General features: G+C 43.0%; 1 protein-coding gene across 1 annotated transcript in view; it reads left to right on the top strand.

The window, feature by feature from the left end:
• Positions 1-2,073: 2,073 nt before the first annotated feature.
• LOC133463220 (protein kinase C epsilon type-like) overlaps positions 2,074-26,307 on the top strand; it is a 137,521-nt gene continuing 113,287 nt past the window's right edge. The window contains exon 1 of the mRNA XM_061744621.1: positions 2,074-3,445. Coding sequence (XP_061600605.1) covers positions 3,098-3,445 — 348 coding nt within the window. The 5' untranslated portion in view covers positions 2,074-3,097. The remainder of the gene's footprint in view (positions 3,446-26,307) is intronic.

Consider the following 26,307-nt stretch of genomic DNA (forward strand, 5'->3'; position numbering starts at 1 on the left):
GCGGACGACACCACCGTCATCGGCCTGATCCGGGAAGGTGACGAGTCCGCGTACAGACGGGAGGTGGATCAGCTGGTCCTCTGGTGCGGTCGGAACCACCTGGAACTGAACCCGCTCAAGACTGTGGAGTTGACAGTGGACTTCAGGAAAAACCCACCGCCACTCCTCCCCCTCAACATCCTCAACAGCACCGTCTCCTCCACAGACTCCTTCAAGTTCCTGGGGTCCACCATCTCCCGGGACCTGAAGTGGTCCACCCACATCAACTCCATCAGGAAGAAGGCGCAGCAGAGGTTGTACTTCCTGCGGCAGCTCAGGAAGTTCAACCTGCCACAGCAGCTGCTGATCACTTTTTACACTGCCATCATCCAGTCTGTTCTCTGCTCTTCCATCACTGTCTGGTTTGCATCAGCCACCAAACTGGACAGGCACAGACTGCAACGGACCATCAGGACTGCAGAGAGGATAGTTGGGACTAACCTCCCATCTATCGACGACCTGTACCGGTCCAGGACCCGGAAACGGGCAGGTCGAATCTCTGCAGACCCCTCACACCCGGGACACAGCCTGTTCCAACTCCTCCCCTCTGGACGGCGCTACAGAGCTCTGTACGCCAAAACCTCCAGACACAGGGACAGTTTCTTCCCGCAAGCGGTTTCTCTGATGAACTCCCACAAATAATAAGTCTCAGAGTAACCAAACACGTGCAATAAAAATCATCCAGCACCCTCTTTAATAATCATGTCTGCCTCACTCTGCTGCACCTCTCACTTTTGTACTTCCTTTTGTATAATTTGTCTGTTAAAATTGTATATAGGTTATACTTATTCTTATTCTTATTTTTATTCAGAACTATCCTTCTTTTATCACTACCTCAAACTGCTGCACCTTAAAATGTTAAAATGTTTATACTGTAGATAGTAATACCACATTTGTTTATTGTTTATTTGTTTATTGTTTATTTTTTTACTACCAAAGAGCGAAATAACCGAATCAAATTCCTTGTTGGACAATGTTCGAACCTGGCCAATAAAGCTGATTCTGATTCTGATTCTAATAGTTGCTATACAATTGAATTGAAATTGATTTATACTTCGTCTATTCTTGGTTTCTTTCTCTCTGTTTTGCTCCTGCTCTACATCCTATTTGGGATCTTATTTCAGGTATTGGTTTGGCTTTGGATATATGGAATATCTATATTATATATATATATATATATATATGGAATATCTATATCATATATATGAAATAACAATAATAAATAACTCATAAGAAATAACCTTTAGTATGGAAATAATATGAATGGTAAAACAAGAAATCTCAACAGGCAATGCATATATATTTAATGCACTCCAAAAAAAATGTGTTGTTATTATTCTTTTTGATATAAAGGTGTGATTTCATAACTCTGTATTAGAGCATATTCTCTCCTGGCTTGACAAAGATAAAACCTTCACGAATGACATGTTTATGAAATGATCATGTCAGTATGTGTGTAACACACTCTCTGTGATGTGTGATGTTTGTTGTTGGATGAGTATTTTAGTAAAATGTACACCTCTGATTTCACGAAGATGATCTTGTACAGTTGGAAATCCCAGTCACTTCTCCTCGGGCATTTTTGCCTCTGGAGAAACACTCTGCTGCAGCAAATCATTCTGTACGTGTAAAGCAATTACAGTATCCAGTATATGTGCGTTAGAATGCAGAAAATCTAATTAGTATCTGTCACATGTTGCCTCTGCCCTCAGACAAACAGTCTGGTGCATCTTCCTCTGGTTGGGCTCAAAAGCAAAGAGGTTCCACTCCAGTGAAGGCAGACATAACATTGTGTTCTCACAACATAAACCCAAAAGAGAAATGATCATTCTGTAAAAATGTGTATGAGAGCAGATATTGAATGTTTCTAGGCTGCCTTTGAGGTATATTTGGTTTACAGTGCAGCCCAGAGCTGCACAGAGCTGTGATCACGAGGCTGCTGCTGGACACAGGTCTGCAGACATCTCTTTGACATTCCACTCATGCTTCATATATCCCTGCATTCATCCTTTACGCTCCCATCTTTTATGGACTTGGCAGTTGGCCTTTATTGAGTGGATGAATGCTCATAATATTTCTGCACCTGGACTTCCAGCAGAGGAGAGGGAGGACATCTGGCTCTCCTCCACATCCCCGCTGCCTTTTTCTGACTTTATTTCTGCAGGCTGCGTGTGTGAAAATGAAAATTGCACAGAGCCTAGACGTGTGATGGGGTTTAGCTGGAGCACTTGAAGTCCTCCCAGCCTGCTCTCTCTGGCGGGGCTGCGGCGCTCCCCCTCGTCTGTCAAATCTGACGTGTTTTTCGCATTTCCTGCACCAAGGAGACCTAGAGGGATGTCCACGGGAAGTTAGGCTCAACAACAACAGCAGCAGCAGCGGCAGCAGCAGCGGATGAGACCAGGCCCGGCGGCTGCTGGAGGCGCATTATTCCCGCATCCAGCCTCCCCGCCCCTGCTGCGGCTGCAGCGGCTCCAGCGCCCCGCCGCGCCGTCATCTCCGCGGAGCCGCCCGGAGCCTCCCGCCGCCCCGCCCCGAAGCTCCGCAGCACCGTGCACATGGAGGTGCAAACCATGACCCGGCGGCTCACATCTGGGGCTCTGGCTGGGAGGTGTTTCTGCTGAAGACGCGTGTTTTTTGCTCCGCGGCGTCCCGAGGACGATACCGGACCAGCGGTCGCTGCTCCGCCGCTCCCCGGCTGCAGCGCCGCCGCTCCCCGGCTGCGTCTCCGCCGCTCCCCGGCGCTCCTGCTCGGGGGTCCAGCTCTCTCCATAATATCAAGGATTTACTGTCAGGACTCCACATATGTGACTGGCTCCTCCACACTTGACTTGTTCCACCGGGACCAGCAGACCTGTTGGTTTGATTTTTTTAAAATTTGATTTATTTTATTTTTGCACATGTAAAAAAAAAACAACACTTCATGAGAAGTTTAAGAAAAAAAAAAACAACAAAACAACGAATTTCATCCTTTAAAACTTGCTATCTTGATTTACATGTGCCAAAAAAGGAGTAGTCCTGTGTAAAGTTATTTAGTCCTACTATACCCCCATCCCTGACCATGGTGGTCTTCAACGGGCTGCTGCGGATCCAGATCCGGGAGGCGGTGAGCCTGCAGCCCACGGCCTGGTCCCTGCGCCACGCCGTGGGCCCCAAGGCCCCCGGCTGCCAGCTGGACCCCTACATGGCCCTGAACGTGGACGACTCCCGCGTGGGCCAGACCTGCACCCGGACCAAGACCAACAGCCCTGCCTGGAACCACGAGTTCACCACGGAGGTGCGGGACGGCCGCAGCATCGAGCTGTCCGTCTTCCACGACGCGCCCATCGGGTACGACGACTTCGTGGCCAACTGCACCATCCAGTTCGAGGACATCCTGCACAGCGGCGGCCGGCGCTTCGAGGACTGGGTGAGTGGGAGAGACAGGTGGGGGGTCCTGCAGGGACCCGGGGACCAGGCCAATACCAATGCCGGTACCCGATACTGATACCCGATACTGATACTGATACCGATGCCCAATATTGATACCGATGTCCGATATTGATACCGATGCCCAATATTGATACAGATACCCGATATTGATACCGATGCCCAATATTGATACCGATGCCCAATATTGATACCGATACCCGATTCTGATACCGATGCCCAATATTGATTCCGATGCTCGATGCCCGATACCGGTACCGGTACCGGTACCAGCAGGGGTGGCTCCAAAACTGTTTCCTAGGGGGGGGGCCAGATGGGGCCACTTAAATTCTTGCGGTGGAACCAAAACTCTTATTAGGCTCAGAAATACTTAAAGAAACGCCTACTGATATGCATTTTGCCCAAATGATTTGGGATGAAACTGCCTAACTGACGATAGAATCTATGTGACCGGCAAGTGTTGTTTTGTTTTTTTTTATTTGAGGCCAGTGGGGTGGCCAGCAAATTTGTAGGGGGGGCCATGGCCACCCCTGGCCCCCCCTGGTGGCACCACTGGATACCGGTACCGATGCCCGATACCCGATACCAATACCCGATACCAATTACCGATACCTGATACTGGTACCCGATACCGGTACTAGTGTTGGTGTTAGAGACCTCAGGTCTGACTGGTGCAATACTCTCCTGATCACAGGCTCCCAGTAGGCGATGAAGGCGCCCCAGCCAGGCTGTTGTGACCCGTGAATGTGGCGACATTCCGTTTGGCCATTTGTGTGTTCCTTACCTCAAAAGTTGGGGAATTTTCAACTTTTGACACTTTGACGTGACCATCAGCCAATCACATAGCATCAACACAGTTCTCTAGTTCAGAGGAAATCGTAAACACAAAGGTGAGAAATTGTCAGTCAGTACGTCTACATAAAAACTAACAGAAAGTCCAATTTTGGCATTAATCCGACCAATAATGAAGTTTTAAAAGCCATGTTTACACCTTAGCTGGGCTGTAGTTGAACTGAACTGAAGCTCTTGAGATGGAGCTGTTAGTGCCAGAAAATGCTCCTAATCCGAGTTATTCCGGCATGTAACCCATATAACCCACGCTTGGCCGAGCTAGTGACTGTCCCGGGACTCTAGGTTCCGGACATGACAACACCATGAAATAACAATTGTGTTGATGGAGATTTGGTTGATTTTGGAACCAGCTCCTAGTGGACTGAACTGCAATTTTTCCTACTTCCTGGTGCGACTCAACCCACAAGTCAGAATGTTGGTGCTTTGAGAACATCCCTGGCGCCGCCCTGATGTGCATCAGATTACACTGTAGTCTGATAATGGTCAATGCTGTCTGTAGTCAGCATCAGTGTTGGTTGTGCGGCATGTTTCCATGCCGACCGGCCTGAAGTGAAGACCTTAAAAGCATGCCCGTATAACAAATGCATGTTTTGACCCAGAATTGTCCATTTCTTGGTCTATATTGTTTGTTCCTATCACTGGGGTTGTTGTAGTATGGGAAACCCTTGAAATGAACTGCTTTTTATTTTTTTTGTAAAGAGCTTGGGATTGCCTGTTGCATTGTGGGGCACGGTGGGCATGATCGTAGTTCTGGAAGTTGAAAACAGGCAAGTAAAAAGAAACAAAAAAATAGTGAAACATGGAAAGAAAATGAGTGAAGATAAGGAATTAGTTTAGCAATTTGAAGTTATCACTCAAAGCAAGAAATTGTTATATGGAGAAGCTTGAGCTTTTGAGCTGGAAGACGGTGGTGACCGGTGTTCCCGGTTATCACCACTGAGACAGCCGATGTCTGTTCTGACCTTGTATGTGCTGTGAGACCAAATACGGCCGAGCCGTTCAGGAGATACACATCTCTTGAGTCACAACTTAGAAATGAGTGGGCACAGGACTTTCAAGAAATTCACAGGAATTCAAGAAAAGGTATGTGGGGTCTAACACGTCTCAGCATTTACAGTCTGATTTTGAAGTGTCACACAGTTTGATGGCATAACCCGATGCGCGTACACAAAGGAGGAAACTGTAGTAAAGATGAATGACAAATCACAAGCGCCCACAGCTGTACTTCAGTTCTTTGAATCATGACATTGTTATGCAGGAGGGCTTCAAGTTAGCATGATAAACAACGGAAATTGTAAACACAGAGCAGTAACACACAGTTCCAGTCTACAAATGACACTACGATGTATGAAGACCTCAAACGAACGCACTAAACTGGCCCACAGGAAGTACAGTGTTGCTTTACATGTTTAAGTTTATATGTTCCAGGCATGAAAGCAGAAAAGATCTGTTTTGTTAAGTTGTGGCTACGTGAAGAACTGCTGCACTCAGCTGCACAACAGCATCTGACCATCTAATCATTATTTATCCAATTTATACAACCAAAGACAAATAGTCCCGGAAGATAAACAGACACGAAGCTACAGTACTCTCTACTGCTGATGTACAGACCTTAACACATAGTTCTCAAGAGCGCCATGTGGCGAGACACTGGAATCTCCATCTCTATGAACTTACTATAAAGCGTGATCAGATTTCTTAAGTCTTCATTGAACTCAGGTATTAAAGATAAAACAGTGCTAGTGGAAAAAGCGCTCACTAAAGATGTGAAATTACTGTTGTTTGGTGTTGACAGCTTAAGCACATTGTGTTTACCCATTATTGGGATTAACTTGACGTTTGGATTGTCAAATTGTAGGGGTTCACATACTTTTTCATGTCACCATGGCTTGGCGTGCATTGGAGCGAGGGTTTGGGGGTTTGAAGGGAATAGATCAGCATGGATGTATTCTGTCATCAAACCACGGTAATACCTGTTATATCTGGCCCCATTATACATAGATGCAACCAAAAAAAGGTCTTTCATTTGGACATATTTATCAATTAAAGCCATTTTGTGTACAAGTAAAACTTCCCTTTGTCTTGCAAATATCAGAAAGCTAATATCATTATGCAATGATTTAAACCTGTAAAAGGCTAAAATTCATAACGTTCATACCATTTTTGGGCCTCCCATCACTTATGACTGTGTGCCACTACCAGATGAAGTGCATTTGGTGCCGTGTCGAAGTCTGACGCCTCCCCAGTCTTGTTGTATTATCCACGTTTCAATGATACTGATCTTTATTTTACTATGTCTTCAAAATGCAAACATGAAATAAGGGTACCTGCCAATCTTGGACCGACATAGATTGAAAACAGTAAAAAAAATACCATTGCAAACATCTACACTCATCGGCCGCTGGTAGCAGGTGTGGCTGCTCAGTGTAGATGGGACCGTCTCCTCTTGATTTGGAGGGAGGTCAGGTGAAATACTGACTTTTGCTTGAGTCATTTTATACTGATCATTGTGTGGTTTCATTTTGGTAGATTTTATCTTGAGGGCGTTTTTTTTTTAGGCTTATACTGATTATTGAAAATTGATCTAATCGACAGTTACGTCAAGTGATGAAATCAATTTCAGTAGACCAGTTTGCAGACAAGAGTAAAGTGACAGGGATGAAACCAGCACCTACAAATCATGGTTCTCAACCTGAAAGGTGCGGCTGCTCAAAGTGACATGCACACCGAACACAAGGCTTTCCAGGCCTTAGAGTGCCTTGCATGTGATGGTAGAAGCTGATGGACTTTAGGCTCGATTAATGTTTAATCACTAACGATGCACTGATTTTCAATTTTTAATTTTCAGCTCATACCATTTTTTGTCCAAGAGGTTCAGTCAATCACTTACAAAATCATTTTTGCCACTTTTGCATTATTGAACATTGAGCTTTAAAAAAATAAAAATCACTGAACATGAATACAGTTTATTTTTTCTCCAAGTGCAGCATCTTCTGTCAGTCGAAATCCAAAATATAAAGATGCTCTCAATTCCTGGACAGTTGTTTAAAACCGAACTGGAAGAAGTTAGACTGTATCCCCCTTTATGCACCAATTTATTGATTGCTCTTTTCTTAACTCATTGTCATATTTGCACTTGGAAGCAAATGGAATCAAGTCCATCAGATAATTAAAGCTGAGCAGGTAGGCTTAACATGGACAATAAGGTGTCACCAGATGTTTAAATGTCCAGTCTCAGGAATGTTATGACTTTTTGCCCTTATAGTTTTCAGAGGCAGTAGATCAGAAAATGAATCCTTTCTGGTCATGAGCTGATCAGTTGTGCGACTTCAGTTCCGATGAGTTAATTTGCTGTCAACTCTTAGCTTGATAAGAGCTTGTGTACTTTCCATGCATTTTCTTGTCTGTGTATCAAGTAATCCCGTCCTCCTTGCCTAGCTCAGCATAGTGGCTGGAAGGGGATTGATACACCGTGTCACCATGAGGCGGAGTAGGACCCGGGTGCAGGAGAGACGAGGTTACAAGAGCTCCCGAAAAAAGTGATTTACTTTAAAACAAACAAAAACCAAAGTGCTGCTGAGCAGAATTTACAAACGAAGCAAAAGCTTGAATGTGACAAATCCAAAAGCGTGGAGCAGCTTGGAGCCAGGGAAAGACAAGACAAGATATACACAGAAGGCTTGACGAGACACAGGTGCACACAATCAGGGCAGATGGGAACAAGGGATGTCAAGACGTAACTGAAACACAAGGACACAGGGTTTCAAAATAAAACAGGAACTAAACACCAAACCTGTGACAAACTCAAAACCCTGAAACACAGAGTGACAAAACAAACTTCATTATCACTCCAAAATGTTGTTACTTACATGTTTTGACTTGCACATTCACATTGTGTATAAATATTTGATGCATACACATATAACGGGGCTATATTTTGGTGAAGCACCACTGCAGCACTCTTAAGCACGATTGGACTAGATAATAGAGTACAAATGTCTTTGTCAATTATGCATCATGATGGCTTTTATAACCATTTAATCGATGAACAACTGTCCTTGAGGTCGGCCTGGCGTGAAGTCAGCCCCCCAGGAGGCAGGATGTATTAGAGCTGAAAAGTCTTCCATGGTTGTGACACAGCGAGTTTGTTCTCTTCTCCAGATATGTCAAGCGTTGCCTCGATAGCAACACTGGTCCCATTCACTGCAGCAAAGAGATTCAATTTCTGTCTTATTATAGTCTTTTATATATTAAACTTGTGTGTTACCTGGCAACAGTGCTGCTGCAAGCAATCACTGTGCCCAGATAGAGGGCCTTTCACATAAAATACATCCTTATGTGTATGTATATATATATATATATATATATATATATATATATATATATATATATATATATATATATATATATATATATATATATATATATATATATATAATGTGTGTGTGTGTGTGTATGTGTATTCTATTTTTCTTTTGGGTCTAATTTACATTTTAATTTCTGCTGAAGCTGTATAAGCCTCAACATATATGAGAACATTTTGAAGTTTACAAAGAGTTTATGAATTAGTTGCTAGTAAATAGAAGGCTGTTGACATTAATGGAAGAATCAATAGTTGCAACCCTAGCAGCAGCTATAAAATATCTAATCTGGTCTTAGTTTCTAATCAGTGTAAAGCCACTTGATTGAAAGTGGGTCATCTATTCCTCAGATCTTTGTACCTGCCTTGCATCACTCCCAGGCACTCTAGGATAAACACGTCGTGACTTAAGTATTGTCAAATGTTACATCATCTGAGACAAAGAAGAACACCATTTCATTTCCTCGGAGCTAAACGGCTTGTGTAATTTCCTGGTGAGTAATGCTGCAGAAGGGTAGAGAAAGAAGTCTGTTGTGGGATGGTTTTTCATCATCTTCGAGTACTGAGCACAGAGACTCTATTTGAAGCCTTCGGACTGTCTCTGAAGCAAAAAATCCATCTCACACGCAAGTAAAACCATGGAGGATATCTGCCGATTTGTAATAATCAGTTACCATGATGAGGCGTGAATTTCCTGTACAACAATGGAAGTTATCATTCAGTTAACATCGTATCATGCATCGTTAAACTAACTTCCGTCTGAAGTCGGAAGTTTGAACTTCCAGATGTGTTCGATTTTACTTCGGTAGAAGTAAATTTACCTAAACTCTATAAAGTTTGAATGTTATGTGTAAATTTGACAGTTGTGACAGCTGAAGGGTTTAATTTTTACATTTTTATAGAATAAATAGAATTAAATTAAGTATAATATATTCATATTAAATATAAATATTCTATTATATATTATTAAATTAAGCATAATAGAATAAAGAATTTGTGATATTAAAATACAAGTAAAATCAAACAAATACATTGCGTCGTACAAGTATACAATAAAAGTATGGATGGAAACAAAGAAAAATAGAGGAACCATTTTCCATTGTTGAGTCCTCATGATGATGTGTTTGAAACAAGCGTGGGTAACTTCATTTTTCTCTCCACATTTTCTCATGAATGGTGTAGCGACCACGAACTTCTGACCCCGGGTCCAGATTTAAACACCCTTTCTTTTCTTCTTTAACTTTATCATTTTTTCTAGGCATTTTAACTTTTTCTAAGCCATGATTTAATAAAGGCTTTTTATATTTTTCTAACTTCTTGAGTGCCTTGGTTTTTCTAAATTGTTTTTGAATCTTTTGGATCCCCATGCCGAAGAGCACCTGAAGTATACTTTTTATACACCCAGCATCACTCCATGCGTTTGTAGTTACCCTTTCTTTTGGACTTTAACAATTTTTAATTGCGCTTATATTTAAGTTATTTATTAATTTTTTTTAAATGAATATTCTAGACTTATATCATATTGTCATTTTGAAGGTGGAGAATTCAGCCCATCCAAACGTTTAATGCATTTCAGTGAGTATCAGCTCTGGACGGAACACTGCATATTTGGAGATTTGCAATAAAGAAACCCACCAGTTCCATCTGAACAAGCACTGGGAGACTGTGGGAAGGAAAAACACTTTGTACCTGGGACGTACTTTTCGGCAGACCAGGGAGGTCCACCAACTGTGCTGAGTAGTTGAGGGGAAGAGGAAACAAATAGAGGAAGAAAGAGAGGAAACATATAGAGGCAGGCAAAACTTAAATACTATGAAGGAGGTTTAAAGTAGCATGAGGCTCCTTTTAAGAAATGAGACTCTCTAGCGCCACCCTTCGCCATGACGGCCGTTGGGGGTACTGCAGCCAACAGTGAAGCCGGCACGGGAGAACGGGGAGAACGTGCATGCAGCGTCATGTGACGTCACATCCGCAGGACAGCGCGGGAAAGTCGGCCCCAGCACTGCAGCACATTTTGCAGCACACAGCCTGTTCAAGGCAATGGAGAGATACACTAGAGTGCTCATTCTTTTTGGTTTGGAAATGCTTCATCTGACATTATTAATAGAAAACTTAAAACGTATACGAATTCTTTTCATAAATCCTGCCTCCATTCTGCCTCAAGCTCCTTTAACAGTATTACAAGATATATAAATATACTGTATATCTTACAATACCTGTATGATAGTCTATTGAAGGGCCATATATATATATATATATATATACACACAAACAACCAGACACACTCACACCTACGAGCAATTTAGAATCACCAATTAACCTACTACACATATTTTTGGACTGTGGGAGGAAGCCGGAGTACCCGGAGAAAACCCACGCAAGCACAGGAGGGGAGAACATGCAAACTCCACACAGAAAGACCCTGCCGGGCCAGGGAGTTGAACCAGGAACCTTCTCGCTGTGAGGCAACAGTGCTAACCACCAAGCCACCTATGATGTATATTGCTTCATAGGTGGTAGGTATAGGTATAGGTATAGTATACGGCCTAAAAATATCAGGATCTGAATTTTGGGCAGTATTTTTAGCTGTAATCAGAGGTGCTTGTTGGTTTGTAGTTACTGGCCAGTAACTGCAGACTGGAACAGATACCTTCGGGAAAAGCTAAGCACAAACTTTGATGAAAACACACAGAGATGGTGACCTGCACTGTGTGAACCCTGGGAAGTCTAGTTGCATCAGTGTGTAGATGCATGCAGGAGAGATTAAGAGGTGCTGCCTGAATGTGTGCGAATAGCTGATGGAGAAACTTACGGTGAAGTGCTTTAAGTGTGTATTCAAGGTTAAAAGCAGCTTTCTAAACGTGCTCCATTTTCCATTTAACCCTCCCCCCAAAAATCAATGAGCAGAAACGTGCTGATCAGTTCAAAACCGTTATACGACACAGTTGTGGCTGGATTGAACAACAGAATTGGGCCATCTTTGATGTATTAGTGTGCAAATGCTGGCACGGCTTTCTGCAATCTACACTTTCCTTGCTGACATCAGTGTCATGAAACTGGAACGGAATAAAGTTGAATTAGGACTCAGATCAAGGTAGTAAATGAAAGACACGGCTGGAACACAGGCTTTTATTATTGACTGTCTTCTGGCATCCGTTTCATTCTTTGATCCAGGGATATTGATCTCATGCAAAATTCAAATGTAACGCCATTAGAAATGTATCCCTCCCTGTCGGGTCCAGAGTCAACATGTAGGCTTCCAGTTATGAAGCCGATGCCTTCATGTCTTTTCACTGATTTCAGAAGTTGAGAATATGAAAATATAATGTTAGGCCACAATGAAACACTCAATTGATTAAGTGAAAGGAATTTTAGACCGTAAAACTAGATTTTACCAGTAGGTTGACTCAGAATAACAGAATAACAAAACCCTGATTCAATGTCATTTTTGATTTGTTTGGGGAATACATTTGTGTGTTGTACAAAAATATAACCTTTTGGAGTATGTTATCCGTCAAGAATAAAGATGTTCAAGTTACGTACAAAGTCACAAAACCATGACCACAAACATAATGTGCTGATTTTGAACATGATTGAAACGAATGTTTCAGGTTGCACCGTGACTGGTCCACCTGTCTGACCTCAAAACAAGTCTTCCAGGAAGACACTTCTCGCTGCGAGTCAGCGCAATGCTTGAGATGTTAATGTTGCACAAGTCCTCACTTTATCTACGTCACATAACACAGTATCTGGTTTGGCAAAGACACATGACAGCCTGTAAACTCAGGCTCGGTGAGAAGATAATTAGTCCATTACATTGTAGTCACTGGCTCGAGGCAACTTTCAGCAACTGCAGAGAAGAAATGAACAAAATATCACAATCCAAAAATCTGCTAGTGCGTCCTGCTCTAAAAACGTTCACAGTCAAAATTAAATCAGGAATATTGGACGTTTCCAATGGCAGATGTGTCATAGATTGAAACATTAACTCTTGCTGCAGCATGGTTTCCCATTTTGAGTAAATCTGTTGGAGTGCAGTTTAGATTAAATTTAAAGGTTTAAGAACTTTGGAAATCTGCCCCTTTACCACAACTTTGACACGTCACCTTTTCCACGTCTGCACGGTTTCTTGTCGGATTCTGGTTAAAAAACCAAAAGGCAATGTGCCATCTTAAGGGAGAACCCTCCCACAAAAAAACTGTTATATTTTGAATTTGACATCATAAAAAAACTAGTTGGGACCAGGGCAATGTTTACGACAGCATGTCAACCCTCAGTCCGTACATGTCTGGGAACTGATTAGAGCATTTGCAGGAGTTTAGTGGAGGACTCTTGTCAGATGTAGGATCTGGCTTGCTCAATATTCCTGAGATATCTTAGTTAGTTAGTTAGTTATCTTAGTTTTTTTTCCTGCAATGTTTTCACCCAAATCCTTTGAGCTGGTGAAATGTCTGGACTCAGGCAGACCAGCTCAGCATCTGGACTTTTCCATTGTGGAACTCTGATTTAGTGTTGCAGCATTGTTTTGCTGAAAGCTGCAAATACTTCTTTGATAAACAGGATCTGGACGATGTTGCTGTAAAACCCAAGCTGCCTGTTTGATAGGCACTTATTTTAACTAACTAAGCCAATGATTCACGATCAGGTGATTACTGGATGTAATACTTGTGACAGGCCTAGCTATACTCTGCTCATGCTGTTATTTTGAGTACAACTTCTCAACACCGACAGGAAGTGCGTCACCAGTTGTTGCTTGTGAGCATCGCGTTTGGGCCCTAGTCCATCACATGTGGACACTTAACTCTCTCTTTTTATTGGCTCATGTTGGTGTGCTGTTGGTATGTAGCTCCCCACTTTTGGTACACACAGTGATCCTTCTGTCCAAGGCAGAGGAGCACCACATCATCGAGATTTTTGCCTTGTTTAGTCATTTGCCAAGTTTTCCCATGCAGTAATCCCTGTTTTTTTGTGGGGGTTACGTTCCAAAAAGAACCTGTGATAAGTGAAATCTGCAAAGAAGCAACCTTTTTTTTTTACTATTATTATACAAGGCTTCAAATTGCGGAGATCAGCCCCGCCCCACCGCGACCCCATTAATTGGATCTGAATGGGAGAAAATGAAAAATGATTATGAAAAAAATACAATAAGTACAGTAGGACAAATTGTGACCGTTGTGTATTTCACTGCTCTTCTGAGCCGCTGCATCCTGACTCGCTCTGTAGCGTCTTTTTCTCGTTGTTGTCGCTCTTTTTTCTTCTGGGCAAAAATATTCTTATAAACGATTCATCAAAGGCTCCCGTTCTTGAGCTGCTGCTGAAGCTCATTGGCCGTTCTCAGCATTGTTGCTAAGCGACCAATGTTATTGACACAGGAAATGAAGAAGCGGGGAGACTGTTTAGCCAATCAGAATGCAGAACACGATGCACAATGTATATCCGTGAAGCAGCGAGACGTGAAAGGTGAACGGCGTTATAGCGAGGGATTACTGTATTCAACATTGTCCTTCAAAGAAAGGTTGAAGAAGAACGGAAGCTGTTTGAGTCCACACAGTCTAGAAACATTGACAGATCAACGTCAAGTAAGACCGTAACGCTATGTTGCGACATGTGCTTACCACTTTCAGCAGAAAGATGATGATACAGACCAAGCAGGTCACTTAGCACATGTACACACACCCACAAACAGACACACACAGAGTCATCTGAGTGAAGCTGCGGCCCAGAAATTTGAGCTCATCATTCAAGCATGAAGAACAATATGTAATAATATCAAAGTTGTTGCGTAACAGGTTGTGCAGAGAGCTCTGCAGGCTCAAAGTTGACTCATTGAGATTAGAGCCACTGCAACCACTTACTGAATGAGTTCCAGCGTATCAGGCAGGCAGTCGTTGACCATTAATGGGGGAACGGCCCTCTTGTGACTTTTGGCTGGGGTGTTGGGGGAAAATGTGCAGCCTGACGTCCATTTGGACACGAAAAGGAGATCAGATTCCCACATCTGTCAGGAATTTGAGTTCCCCTCTGAACAGTGATTTGACGTGTTGGCAGCAGCCTTGTTGGAACTTGTCATTGACGGGAGAAGCTGTGAGAAAGAAGCGAGTGTTTGGTGTGGCTGTGAAACGGGCGGCGACTGAGACTGACAGCCAGAAGACAAAGAGCGTGTTGAAGTTCGCTGTCTACTTTGAATGGCTGGATGAGGACGGGAGAGACGAGGGGAGGACGGCTGGTGGGTGAGGCGGCGGCGTTTGAGCTTGCCGCTGCTAACCAAGTCTGACAAACATTTTTCCTTTTTCACACCAACAAATATACATCATCACCCTCTTCTGTCAGTTATATGTTATGTTTATGGGATAAACTCACTATATATGACCGTAATACTTCTAATATTGGCGCCAAAATACCATTACCTGCATGTCTGAGCATGTTCATCTTTTTTTTTAATTAATCACCAGACCGTTGAAACTTGTTCTATTTTTATAGCCCAGCAGTAGGACTGAACAACTGATCGCGTTCAAATTAAAATGATCATTTTGAGTAATGAAGTGAGTAAACTGCACATTACGTTATACATATCTAACAAAGGCTCAACCCTAGCTGCTCGCTGGTTTACTGAGTCTGTCTTGTGTTACAGTCACACCAGTTAATCAAGAACGGACAGAAACGTGGAAGTGAGAAGCTTAACATTTCATTACAATCTCAGGAAAAATGGCCTCGTTTCAACCTAAACTCACACATGAAACATTAGTGCCAAAGAAAAGAGGAACTTCATCCGTATGGGAGTTTTTGGGATTTGATAACAGAGATGTGAGGCTGACAATGAGGTTGTGTGAAATGTGTTCCACTCACTTTGCCACGACACACAACACACAAGAATCTTTAACTATCGTGGCCAACACCGGGACTTATCTTTGCTAACACATAACAAAAAAGTGTTTAACAATGTTTTCACAAAGATTTACTATGAGTAGGTGTCCTATCTCCTGTCTCAAGCTTACTAGAGGTGTAATACAGGGCGAGTGTCTCTTTGTCCGCGAGAAACCTGGAGCCATCTGGAGTTACATGGCGTTATTAGGCTACAAAATTCCCCCTTGTGCAACCAGACGTGGTACATTCGGTGGTCTTTTCAGACCCGGGACATTGAGCGGTCTTTTCAGGACATCTAGCAGGCCTTATCGGTATTGATGCTCATCCAGCTTCATGTCCACAGCAGTGAGGGAGAGAGCCATTTGCTATTTGGACATGAGCCTTAATGCTTTACAACGTGCGGTTAAAGTCATTTTTATTTCCAGTTTCAAGTCATGTTGCCATGACATTGCCATTATCTGTGTCCTTAAAGGTTGGGTAGCGGAAGCATTTTGTGTTGAACTTACCTGATATTCTCTTCATACACCGATAGCAAAATGCTAAGTAAAGTCTGTCACATCAAACCGAAGAAGGTGAATCTCCTGCAGAAGCAACGGCGCTCTAAAAATGCTACTAAAGACTATCAAAGTCACTGTACCTTTGTCTCCAGTGAAAAGACGTCTGCTGTTGGGGGTTTTTGAAGGTGTAGCTTTGAGGGCAGATTGGAGGTAAGGTGGTTGTACCTTTTTAATTGATTTTTTTTCGAAATCCTGCTGAAATCTATCCAACTGTTGTTCATAAGGGGCTACGGCGTCCTTCTCGTGGGGGTTTTAGCGCACTTACAGTAAGGGTGTTCTGATGGTCAGCAGATATTCATCACGTTATTCAATAGATGTTCACTAAAAAGGAAAATAACTTTAGAGGAAAACACACATACTCAGAACAGGAGGTAAATCCGGTAACTAAAATGTATTTTGATTTATGGTGTCGTAATTTCCTGGTCAGGTCACACAAGAGTTAATCATATAAACAACACACCTTGTGCCGTGGCCATAGAAAATGAGATGGTACCCGTGTTCCTCCGTCTGCTCCTCCGTCTGCTCCTCCGTCTGCTCCTCCGTCTGCTCCTCCGTCTGCTCCTCCGTCTGCTCCTCTTGCTTTAACGCTCATGTCCAACGTAGAACTGGTGGAACTGCTGGTAGAGGAGGAGGTTTTATTTTCTGACCTCTTCATCGGCTCATTAGAAGTATCCAGACCAAGTTGTCTGGATGCAGGAACTTCCTTGCAAACACTCGTCCCTGATTTGGCACTTTTCCACTAGTACCTACTCCACTTAACTCATCTCAACTCGGCTCTACTCAACTCGGCCAAGTTTCTTTTCCGTAAGAATTCACACCTGGAGCAGAAGTAGGAGGTTGGAGCGAAGCTGCTGTGATGTATTTGATTATGTGATCTGAACAAAGAAGACAACAACAACACTAAAGGGATGATAGATGTGCTGCTGGGTCTGTGGCTTGTGTTCGATATCAAGTTAGAATGAGAGTGAGAGAAGCTTCAAGCGGCGATGCTTTTTAATTTTTTTAGTTTGTCTCGGTGCTGCTGAAAAGTCAGCTGGAGCTGCGATCAGCTATGAAGAGACAGAGCTCCTGGTAGATCTGGTCGTTCCTTATCTCCCGTCTAGATCCCTTGTTAATTCTCTCCTCAGCACCAGGTTTATGAACATCTGCACCTCAGAGTCGAATCACGAAACAGTTTTGTGCTGCCATTGCCTGTTTCGCTGATGTCACATCCTGACTCAGACGTCTGACTCCAACCCCCCGACCAATCGGTGGCCTGTAGTGTGATGATGTCAGATACAGCCGACTCAGCAGCTTAGAACCTCGGCAGAATAGATACAGAAAAAGTATCTACTCGGCACGTAGTGGAGAAGTGCAAAACCGAGTGGAGGCGAGCCGAGTCGGGCTGAGTAGGTACTAGTGGAAAAGCGACAATAGTCACACTCAGGTGAGAAGAGATACTTCACATGCATGGTTGTGTTTTAAAAACACCGGTAATGATGCTTCTGAGTCCTCTCTGCACCGCCTCACTGGCGGTCAGGGTAAAGTGTGTAATGTGAGCCGTGTTTTTCAAAGATCTCAACGCTGACTCGAGGCAAGCGTATGATGGATTCGACTGCCACAACTGTTTGTCTCATACACTGTGTAAAAATGCGTATTTAGCTGGTTGAGCCCTTTTTCCTGAGTGGGCATGCTTTGTTAATACTTCATACCGGGTACAATATTCTGGATGCAGGTTATCTGATCATTTTATTTCCTTCTCAGCATCATTTTTATTGTTAATTGTCCATCCATTATTATATTTGAGCATTTTTGCACTAAAGTTTTTACCACTTTGTTTTATTGTCGGTCCTTCATAAAACACTTTGAAAGCGTTCTGGTGTCGAGGATACAAGTGATGAAGCTTTTTATTCCCCCATTCAACTTCCTCCAAACAGATATGCAAGATATGCAATGCGATGGGGTTGGCGTCGTTGAATCTTTATTTCAAAAGTTGTCAGGCCAGGTCGGTACCTGGCTTCCTCAGCTAAGTTTTTGTAAAATGTGCAGAATGTGATTCTTAAATTGCCGTGTTGAGAGAGTGTGAGCATCCCTGGAAGACGACATATGCTTCCTTAAAATCTGGTGAATTTCTGCATTAAAGCTGCCGTCAAAGTGAGCTTTGCCAAGGGCACTGGTGCAACCCCCCGTACCGCCACAGAGCCTGGCCTTTGAACTTGTTGCTGGAACTGTCTGGATCGTCCTTTTTGTCTGTGGTCCGCACCGCACAGCTTTCCATATATTCCCCAAAAAAAGATGAGGAGTATTGATTCAGACTCACATCTCCACTGTGTGAGGCCCATCTCAGATTCCTCTGAGCCCAGAGAGGATCATTTGACAATATCAACATCATTACTCTTTTTTTCGTGCAGTTCTTAAGTAGCATTTGTAAACATTCTTCCGTATTGTAGTTTTTGAACTAGGTTTCTCAAAGCAATCCCTTGTCCGTGTGATTATATCAGCTGCTGGTGAATGCAGCACTGAGGGATGGGAGATCAGGGGGGGCAGTTTTGACTTGTGTTCCTGCCCTTCATGCACTAAGTTACTCCATATCCCTTAAAAGGGTTGATGATAAAATCCACTGTAAAAAGAGAAATATGCAATGTGAACGACGCAAATCCACTCCATTCTTCCTCAGAAGAATCCTACATTTAAAAATGTAAATGCTTATCTTTGGCATTTGTTGAAATCATCAGTTCTTTGTTCCTTTGAATCAGCATTTCTTTTTTTTTTATCAAATCATCGTTACACTTATGTTAACGTCACCTTTTTGAAACACCATTTTAGTTCCTGTGTCTCCATAACAGCCTCAGGTTGCCAGCATGTATTTATGTATAAAATATGTTAATAACTTTTATTTAAGCAGGTGGTTAACTGAGAACCAGTTCTCAATGATAATGCCGACCTGGCCAAGAGGCAGCATAAAACACAACACAAAAACGATGAGGACTTAAAAAACAGAAAAAAAGAACGTTGAAGGCCTGACATGGAAAAAAAGGATGAATATTAAGAAATTAAACGACTTTGATGAGTGACATTGGTGGAAAAAACAAAACAAAACAGCTTTTTTTATGCATTTTGTGAACTATCTCAACTTCTTTTGTTTTTAGGGCCCGAGCACTCACAGTGCGAAGGCCCTATTGTATCTGTAGGAATTTTCCTTGTTTTTTTTCCTTCTTCTGACGAAAGGAGGGCCTTTTTGCCCCCCTAAACATGCCACAAAATTCACCAAATTCTCCACGCAAGCCAGGACTGGTGAAAAATTTGATATTTCATGATTTGCATTAATGGGCGTGGCAAAATGGCTCAAATGCGCCCCCTAGAAAACTTTGTGCCTCAAGCCCCACAATACGGTATGACGTACATGCACGAAAATCAGTACACACCTGTATTGTGTCGCAACTTAAAGAAAAGTCTCTTGGCGCCATGGCCGAAACCGAACAGGAAGTCGGCCATTTTGAATTAATCGTGTAATTTTGGTGCAATTTTTGCCATTTCTAAAGCCGCTTCTTCTCCCGAACCGTAACGTGCACCCAGGTGACACGCATTACTTTTCTCTTTCAAAACCGTGGCGACGCTAGACGCCAAAAAGCCCTTTATCTGATTGGTCCATATTTGATAGTTCCTACTTTCTGCCATAATTTTTGAATGGTTTGATATAGAGAGTCGTGGCTGGTGTCATCCGATAAATGTCCAGGCCTGAAGAATCTACATGCGAGTCATACAAGCGCTTCCACTGCAGCCTGAACGTGCACAAGGGTGCGAGGGCCCGTTCATCGCTGCTTGCAGCTTTAATTTTTGTTTATTTTGGTCCTAAACTAATGGTACGCTGCAGTCCGCACCATCAAATACATTTTAATGAAAGGACAAAAACAAGCAGGAGCTGATGCGTGTCATAGCGGTGGTCTTGCAGCTTCGAGCTTGTTCCCAGCTGTGGTTTTGACACTGCTGGTGTGGCGGCGGCGATGCAACCACACTCCTGCCGGCGGTCTGAAGCGTCAATGAATACCGCTGACGCCGCCAGGAGAGGCATAAAGAACAGGGTTTGAGAGCCAGAAAACACCAGCTCAGCTCTGACTAACTGCTTAACAAGTGTGTGTTAATAAGGGCTCCGCGTGTGGCCGTCTGGACGGCTGCGTACAGTATGTCCAGTCATCTGAGGAATGCTGAGCACTCCGCCGCTGCACTCATGGATGTATTTAAGCCTTTGTTCTTGTGAAAAGACATTAAGGCCCTGAAAGGTCAATGCACACAAGCAGATGTTTGCACAATTTGGTCCCTGGTAGTGGTTTAGTATTGTACTCGCTGACACGGTCAGCCAGATTCCTCAGCAGCCTTCCAGCTATTTACTACAGAACGCAATTACAATGACAACAGTGAAGCCATTGAGGGAAAAAACTAAACAAAACACAAAAAACAAGCAAGCAGAGCAGCAATTTGAGTTTGTTGAAATTATTAAAAATCGGATTTGGGCTGGCAGTCTAAACATAGCTCTCATCTCCTCCGTCCCCCTGCCTGTGACCTGGATCAATCCCATTTCCTAAAATCCACCAGGATTTTCAGCTGGCCGATTCTTGCCTTTTTACCCTGAATGAATATTTCTCCAAGCCAGATATCTTATCCACTTTTACAGAAATGGTAATGACTGCGTTAAAAAACCTGTTTCTCATGTAACACAGCGAAACGCTGTGTTACATGAGAAACGCTATCTATTTTTTTTTATTATTATATTTTGTTTTCCTTTTAAATAATGAGTTGTGGGCTCACTTATAGTTGCTAAGCTCGGATGAGCCGATGCTGCCGAGTATCAGCTGCACGGACCGGAGCTTGGACATCTGTCGCTTTCAGCTCCACTAAATAAAAAAGAAACCAATGAAGGATGATGTTGAACTCTTCCTTTTTCAACAAAGTCTATGCCGAACAGAAAACATGACCCAACATGAGTTGGGTCATGAGTTCCCAGTGTTTCAATTCCTTGGAATCGTTTGCCTTTTTTGGAAACGATTCCCTTATTGATTTCAGTGGGCGCCAATGACGTCACCACGCACATGCGCATTCGCGCCCAGCAGGAAAACATGGGGACAAAGCGGCATAAACGCTCGAAAGTTTGGTTACATTTTACCAAAAAGGATGACAACAGGGCGACAATACTTGCAATGTGGACATTTCAACAAAGGGGGGAAACTGTTGGACTCGGCCGGCTGGTGCTTTTCTTCCGCATCCTGGTCGGATGCGCGGAGTCGGCGCAGCGCTCGGCGACGAGGACGAGCCGGGCGCTCCGGCGGACTACTAGTCTACCGCTAGCTTCTCCTTTCATCAAGGCAGGGAAGAGTACCAGGCCAGAATAGATGAATGTCACCAAGCAGTGACTAAGTTTGTGGTGTTGAACATGTTACTGGACATTCTTGTGTAATTGCCACAGAATCATTTGTTGTATTTAGTTAATTTCTACAGAAGAATATTTATTTTATATTAAATACATATTTTATATTACAAATAATTTTGTGGGGACCCCCTGGCACCATCGAGGAGCCCAAGGCTGGGGGCGTCTTAACACCTCACATGTATTTTTTTGTTCAAAGATACAAAACAAAGTTGATGCTAATCGACCTGTTTGTTCTCCTTCTTTCCAAATGAGAATCGATAAAAGAATTGATAAAGAATCGAATCGTTAAACAGAATCGAAAATGGAATCAGAATTGGAAAAATCTTATCAATTCCCATCCCTAATGATGGTACGTGTGATTACACTTGGATAACTTTAAGTAATTGTAGCAGAGTTAAAAGCATTGCCAGTTGTATTTACCTAAGAATAAATGTAGACATCCTTGTTGATCTTCTGGACGTGAAGTTCGCAACTTTACACAAAGCAGATGCTCCGTTATGTTTGGATTTAGGAAATGAAATAAAATAAACCCTGTCTTCTCATTACTGATGTCCTCTCTTACTAATAGGACAAGTGTAAACTTAACTAAATGTAAGCAACTTTAAGGTACACCTTAAATACACCCTGTATTTTAAAAGACTCCACGGTGCATTCAAGTGCTCCTCATAAACAGAGGTGTCAAGTAATGAAGTACAAATACTTGTTACCTTACTTAAGTAGAAATTTTGGTTATCTATACTTAGAGTAATTATTTTTCAGACGACTTTTTACATTTACTCCTTACATTTTCACGCAATTATCTGTACTTTTTACTCCTTACATTTTAAAAACAGCCTCGTTACTCTATTTCATTTCGGCCTTTAAAATAAAACTATCCAGTTAAATTGCTCCATCCGGATAGGGTGAATTTGGTTGTGGTTGTTTCAGATGTTCTTGTCCAGTTTTGTTCTTACATCCGTTCCCTCAGATTCCTGCAACTAAACTTGGATGTACATTCCAATAAAGGTTAGGATAAATGATAATATGCCTCTGAAGTTTGACTTTTTGCACCATTACAATACTTATAGGCAACTAGTCATCATATCTCCTGCTCTCTGAAACACATGTTAATGCTCAATAGTACACATATATGGTTCTTTAATATATTTGCATTATACTAAGATGCATTCATTTTCAATGGCTTTTGTCCTTAATGGCTTTTTTCCCCCTTACATTACTTTTACTTTTATACTTTAAGTAGTTTTGAAACCAGTACTTTTATACTTTTACTTGAGTAAAAAACTTGAGTTGATACTTCAACTTCTACAGGAGTATTTTTAAACTCTAGTATCTATACTTCTACCTGAGTCATGAATGTGAATACTTTTGACACCTCTGCTCATAAACTCTGACATCTGTTCTTAAATGGCCACACTGCTGTTTAACATTGAAACATGTATTTCACTGTTATGGTGAGTAAATGAAACCAAAGTGACGTGGTGTAAAATATCCACAAAACAACATTTAGTTGAACCGCCGTAAAGCCTGAGGTTGTTTTGTTTGGTGAAAACGATCTGGTCTTCATTCTCAGTAGCCGTTAGCCTCCCTCCCCGTCAGAATTCCTTCAGACTTCCAGACATCTGTGAATGCTGTCAGCTCCATGACGCTAACTGTGCATAAGTACTTGTTAAACGTGACACGAGCCCCTCCAGTGCCTGTAGCGTGGACTGACTCTGCTTAAGAAGCTGTCAGCGTTTTCAGTGCTGTCATGTTCTCGACTGTGTGTTAATCCTCCGGCAGAGCAGAGGACGAGAGCTCAGGCCGGCTCTCCGTTGACCCCCGTCTCCCAGCGGGCCGCGGTGGAGGGCTGTCTTCTGCAGGGGCCCAAGGAAATTTGTGTGTTTACGTGTGTGCCAGACTAAAAATAGAGACAGTGTGTTTTGAGTCACACGGTAGGCCCTACTTCCTGTTTTCACTGTCCAAGTTTACTTCCCAGAGAGGAAGAGAGGGGAAGAGGAAGAGAGGGATGGCTCTCCCCCCCAAAAGTCTTCCCTTATCCTTCACGTATCTGCCGCGTTGTCTCCACAGCAACAATACAGCACAGTATAGGCACACAGATCCGTGAGGAATGCATGATGAGGGAATAAACTACAGTTGACGAAAGCTTCTCTGCTTCTGCTTCTGTTCCTGTCAGCACCACTTAGCTCAAATAAACTCTTCACAGCAGCAGGAATGAGACCAGAAATATACTTGTGTGCCTCTGGATTGTTCTACGAGAGATGCATTCTCTTCATGCCTTTCCTCTGCTCACTCCTCCAATGACCTGACTGACACAAATATCCAAACATCTGATGCAGTTATTTATTTGGTCACTGCAAGCAGGGCTGCAACTTACGATTATTCTGATAGTCAATTAGGCATCGGCTATTGAAACGATCAGTCGACTAATCGGATTATGAATCTCATAATTATTAGATGGCTCCTATTTAAGTCTCAGCTTTGAAATTTAGCATGAGGTTGTTTAAGGGATGTGCTGATTAAAAGTAAAAGTCAAGAAAGATGGACTCTTCATTCAAAAATCTTTTAATGAACTTTGCTGCCAGTTGCCATGGTGTTGGATCAGCAGCTCCATATTGTTTACCTGGTGCTGAACTCTATTGCACTTATGTGCGTCTCAGCAGAGATAGGGAGGGAGGGTGATGCCTCACTCTGTTGAAATCTTCTTTTTTAAGCCAAACAGTGGCAAGGAAAAACTCCCCTTTAGGAGGGAAGAAACCTTGAGCAGGACCAGGCTCATAAGGGGGGACCCTCCTGCCGAGGGCCAGACTGGGGGTCGGGGACGTCAACAGCACAGCAGGCAGGTGGAAGCAGCAACGGGATGACCGGGGGTGGGGGCCGCAGGCCAGCATGCAGCTCCCGAAGCTCCGGCCCAATCATCAAGTCCCAGGTTAGGTGCAGGGTTGGGGTAAGGTTGAGAAGGGGCAGGGCCAGGGAGAGGAGTCTTGAGGGACAAACCTTCTCCCCCGCCTGACCGGGCCGTTACCCTGCCCCTCTCACTCCCAAGCTGCAGGTTCCGGTGTTGTGCATTCAGAGATGCTCTTTGCCACCGGCAGAGGATGCTGCACCATGTACAAAAGAGAAAAAAGAGGAAAAAAAGGGGGGGCCAGCACAAGAAACTACAGGAGCGACTCTAACACACTAGAGTTTACACTACCTAGAGATTTACCAACACCAGCTAGAGGTTTACTAAACATTAACTATAGGCTTTACTAAACAGAAAGGTTTTAAGTTTAGTTTTAAAGGTGGAGGTGGTGTCAGCCTCCTTAACCCAGATTGGAAGTTGGTTCCATAGTAATGGTGCCTGATAGCAGAACGCCCGCCCTCCAAATCTACATTTGGATACTCTAGGGACTACGAGTAAACCATCACTCCGAGAACGGAGAGCTCTGCCAGGAACATAAGGCACTATCAGGTCTTGCAAATAATGCAGAGCTGAGCCGTTTTGGGCTTTATACGCAAGTAATACAATTTTAAATTGGATTCTGAATTTTACGGGTAGCCAATGGAGCGACGCTAACACTGGAGAGACGTGGTCTCTCCTGCTAATTCCTGTCAGTACTCGGGCTGCTGCATTTTGGATCAGCTGGAGGATATTCAGCAAATTACTTGGACATCCTGCTAATAACACATTACAGTAATCTAGTCTAGAAGATACAAACGCATGAACTAGTTTTTCTGCATCACTCTGCGAGAGGATTTTCCTAATCTTTGCAATAATACGGAGATGAAAAATGTTATTTTACAAACCTGATTAACATATGATTTAAACGACAAATCCTGATCAAATCCTGATCGAAAACAACGGATCTGTGTTGCGGTTCCTGGGCCCTCGTATGGATCTAAACTAGTCCAAAAATCTTATCTTCTCTTAATAACGTGCTCCCCCTGGTAACTTGTAATAGTAAACCAATTCGTTTTTTACATATATTTCTTAGGTTTTTGGCTTTTTAGGACTTGTCTTCTCTGGACCCTTTGTTTACTATCCATTTCCGTAGCTACCATCATGTCTGCCACACCCCACAATCCAGTCCTAGTAAAGTGCTGCTTCAACATCCCAACACTGCAATATCCGTTTTCTTCTTCAAAGAGTGTTTCAGGAACTGTCAACTCAGAGCTACTCACAAGTGAGATGGTTGCCATGGATACGGTGCTTTCAAGCCCTGGTTTTTATTTATTTGCATTTGGGAAAGTAACAGCTACTGAATCTCCTATGAATTGTCCTTTACTGCTGCGTATCTCTGTCTTCACCCCGCTGGGTCGCTGACACTGAACCTTTCTGTTAGTCAGAATGAGGTCATTCAAATGTAAGTGATGGTATCAGGATTGATGTGAGAACATGAGGCAGGACAGACTCAGGACAGACTCAGGACAGACTCAGAGTAACAGAAATATAAATACAGGGGTACGATCATCGCTGAGAAGGAATGTAGAAGAGCAGAGCTTACGTTACAGGGCTAATGCGGTCCATAAATCATTACTGGACGCGTGGAGGTTGAGCGTCTGTGAAATGTCTGTAATGTAAATCACCGGTGAGCTCATCACAGCAGAATTAAGCTTCGTAAGGAGCCAGCTTCATTTCCTCACAAACAGGATGAGAAAAGCGAAAACACCCTCTTATTTCACTCACACATTGGACACAGAAGAGCCCCAGTTAAGCAAAAACCATCTCTCACTCTGAGTTTAGGTGATATACGTGTGCAATATAAATATTCTCGACCGAAGGTTTGTATTTGAACTTTTGGAGGTTATCAGTTCTGCTGGGGAAT

This window comes from Cololabis saira, chromosome 17, assembly GCF_033807715.1.
Source record: "Cololabis saira isolate AMF1-May2022 chromosome 17, fColSai1.1, whole genome shotgun sequence".
NCBI lineage: Eukaryota > Metazoa > Chordata > Actinopteri > Beloniformes > Belonidae > Cololabis > Cololabis saira.